The sequence below is a fragment of the Python bivittatus genome, unplaced genomic scaffold (genome assembly GCF_059951505.1).
Source record: "Python bivittatus isolate LINGU-HERP-01145 unplaced genomic scaffold, Pbiv_v1 ctg000180_np1212, whole genome shotgun sequence".
NCBI lineage: Eukaryota > Metazoa > Chordata > Lepidosauria > Squamata > Pythonidae > Python > Python bivittatus.
The window spans coordinates 1724028-1726786 of record NW_028277047.1 but is presented as its reverse complement, the minus strand read 5'-3'; the positions used below and the strand labels follow the sequence as shown (position 1 = coordinate 1726786).

Sequence of the window (2759 nt, the reverse complement as noted above, 5' to 3'; positions counted from 1 at the left end):
GTTTTTTTATGAGAGGTTCAACCAAATCAATTGATGGTGAAACTCAACAGAAACCTGATTGTCTGAATGAGTTGAGGTTCTGGGCCATCCAAAGGCAGACCCAGGAATCCTGCTGAGAGAGAAGATAGTGTATCTTGTAATTGGTGATGGGCACTCAGTGGCTTTCCAAGGGGACTGGACGCTGCCATGGAGGACAAATCTACCATGAGCTATTAGTCTTGAAAATTCAGTGTTAGCTGTCGGGGACGGGTAGCCTCCACCAAATAAAGCTACAGGGGAACAAAGGTGGCAAGAAAGGGACACGTCTCCAACCACCTGTTTGCAAGCACCATAAAGGTTGGCCCTTTGGAGAAACCAAGTGCTGGACCAAGAAGGAGCTTGACTTGATCCACTGGAGCTTTTCTTAGCTTCTTTGGATTCTCTGAAGGCAGACATGCCTTTGAAGACTACAAGCAATGACCTCATGTGAATCTAATTCCCTGTAACCCATGCCACACAGGATGGAGATCAAAGGAAGACAGAGACGTGGGTTCAAATGATGCACTTTTCATTTTATTGGAAAACACAGAGAAGTGACATTGAGAGACATACAAGAGCTGGGGAAGGCGTGGTATATATATATATATGCAAAGGGGTGAGGATCTTGAGCATTTTAAAGCAAAGGTGGGAGGAACAAAAAGCAGGAGTGAGTCCAACACGGTCCTAATATCAAGGAGATCTTCCATGCCAAACTTATCCTCTAAAAGCAAATGCTACCACGACGGCTGTAACAAATGCTTCCTCTACGGCTCAAGGGGAACCTTCTGCCAAGGAGACCCCGGTTCCTCAAGCCAAGACCTCCATAGCCCCAATCTCCATAGCCCCAGCTTCCTCTCAGCCCAGAATCAGAGACAGCGCATGGCGTGTTGCCTCCGACGCAGACGGGCTCACAGCTGGCAGAGAGGATGGCTCCTGGGATGGTGACCACAGAAGCTGGAGGCTGGATCACGACCTCGGCTGGGGGGATCTGGTTGATGCAGGAAGGGTTGACGCCGGCCAGAGTGCCCAGGCTGCCAGAAGATGTGGCCAACGCACCAGATCCGTAGCCGTAACCCAAACCATAGCCAGAACCCAAACCGTAGCCAGAATCTAAACCGTAGCCAGAACCCAACCCAAGGCCAGCTGATCCAAAGCCGACGACGGGGCTGGATGCGCAGGAGGGGACAGCACAAGATGGTCCACAGTAAGGCATTGTGTTGAGTTGTGAAGTGAGTCTAATGCAGAAAATGGAGAGACATTGTGAGAATTGCATTGTGTTTTACCCCCCACCCCCATCGCCCGCTTCTTCCTTCAACCAGAATGATACATTTCATATGACAGGCTTTGCTTTCTCTCAAGTCCCCCATCATTTCTGAACCCCGCTTTGGATCCATCCTGATGGCCCTTGACCAACTAACCTCCGCTCACTACACTGAGAAATAAGAACTAGAAGAAACGAGGCATGCTGCTTCTGGAACAATGCCCCCCCAAAAATGCATGGTTGCAGTCACCAAGGTTCAGACTCAGCTCAGAGACTCCATTAGTTTCACCTTTGAGATACGGTAGGGAAGACTTTATATGTCTCCTTCAAGCTTCAAAATACCTTGTAAATATTAGCCCCTCTCTGTGCCATATGCTTTGTTAAAGGTTGAACAGCACGCTCCTTTCTTTGGTCAGCCGGTGGCCAAACCCCAAGGAGATCAGGAGAAGGGGCCTCCATTATATTTCTTCTCATCCTCTCTGAAATTCAGGTTAGACCATGGCTTCTCAACAGGTTTCTTGGCTTCTGAGTAAAAAGGCAAGGCTGGGTCCAAATCCCTGTCTCTAGTTAAGGGATAGGCTAACTGATGACCCTCAAATGTTGGTTGCTACAGCCTGGATTTGATAAGCATAGTAATCCAAACTGCCTCAAAAAGATCGGATGGCTTTCCAATGTCCTAACCGTAAACACTCTAGCTCTGGATGGTGAGCTCAAGGCAGATGTTTGAGAAGGAAAAAACTCAAAATGAAGCCCAACCTAGTCCATCAGACAGAAAGCCCCCAAGCTGGTCCTGAAGGCAGAAACATTCAGAAGCATTCTAGCCTACGATGGCGTCAATCTTTTGAGGAATCCCGGATTCTGGCTGGAAGATCTATCTCGCCTGCTAGCAACCGGGAGGAATTCTCTCTGAGAATACAGACTTACCTGCTTCGGTGAGAAGTCGTGAAGACAGGAGAGTCAAGCAAACACTGATGGCAAGACAGAGAGCAGAGTGGGTTTTTATACAATTTGGCTGGCGTCCCCAGGAAGTTGGGACTCATAACATTTCAGATGGCTTCCAACAATTTGCTTTTCCGGCATTTAAAAGAAAAAAGGACGTCACTCAGCACAAACTGTCACATTGCCATTCTGAAGTGCAATAAGCCTGTCACCATAAATATCCTAACACTATTTTTCTCGCACTTCCTTTCAAGTTTGCTAACCTCAAGTCAAAATATTTCTGTTTATCTGATCTTGGAAAGGAACAACTCCCACGGGGTGGAGATGACGATAAGATCAAAGCTGGGTTATTGTCCTCAGTAGCGACTCTGCAAAAATGACAACATTTTCTTGCATCAGCACAGACTCAAGGACATCTTTGACTCCAAGGTGGAGAGCTTGTGACCCTGCAGGTATCACTGAACCTACCCAATATATGGGAAAATGGAAAAGTAGGATTCCCAAGCCCTTGTTGAAAGCCATTAACCCAAACTCAGTCTAA

General features: G+C 47.5%; 1 protein-coding gene across 1 annotated transcript; it reads right to left on the bottom strand.

Moving 5' to 3' along the window:
• Positions 1-621: 621 nt before the first annotated feature.
• LOC103064908 (uncharacterized) lies at positions 622-2291 on the bottom strand. The gene is made up of 2 exons (XM_007444926.3): positions 2204-2291; positions 622-1253 (listed from the first exon to the last, which is right to left on the bottom strand). The coding sequence occupies exon 2, from the start codon at positions 1229-1231 to the stop codon at positions 740-742; it is 492 nt and encodes a 163-aa protein (XP_007444988.1). The 5' UTR covers positions 1232-1253; positions 2204-2291; the 3' UTR covers positions 622-739.
• Positions 2292-2759: the final 468 nt, after the last annotated feature.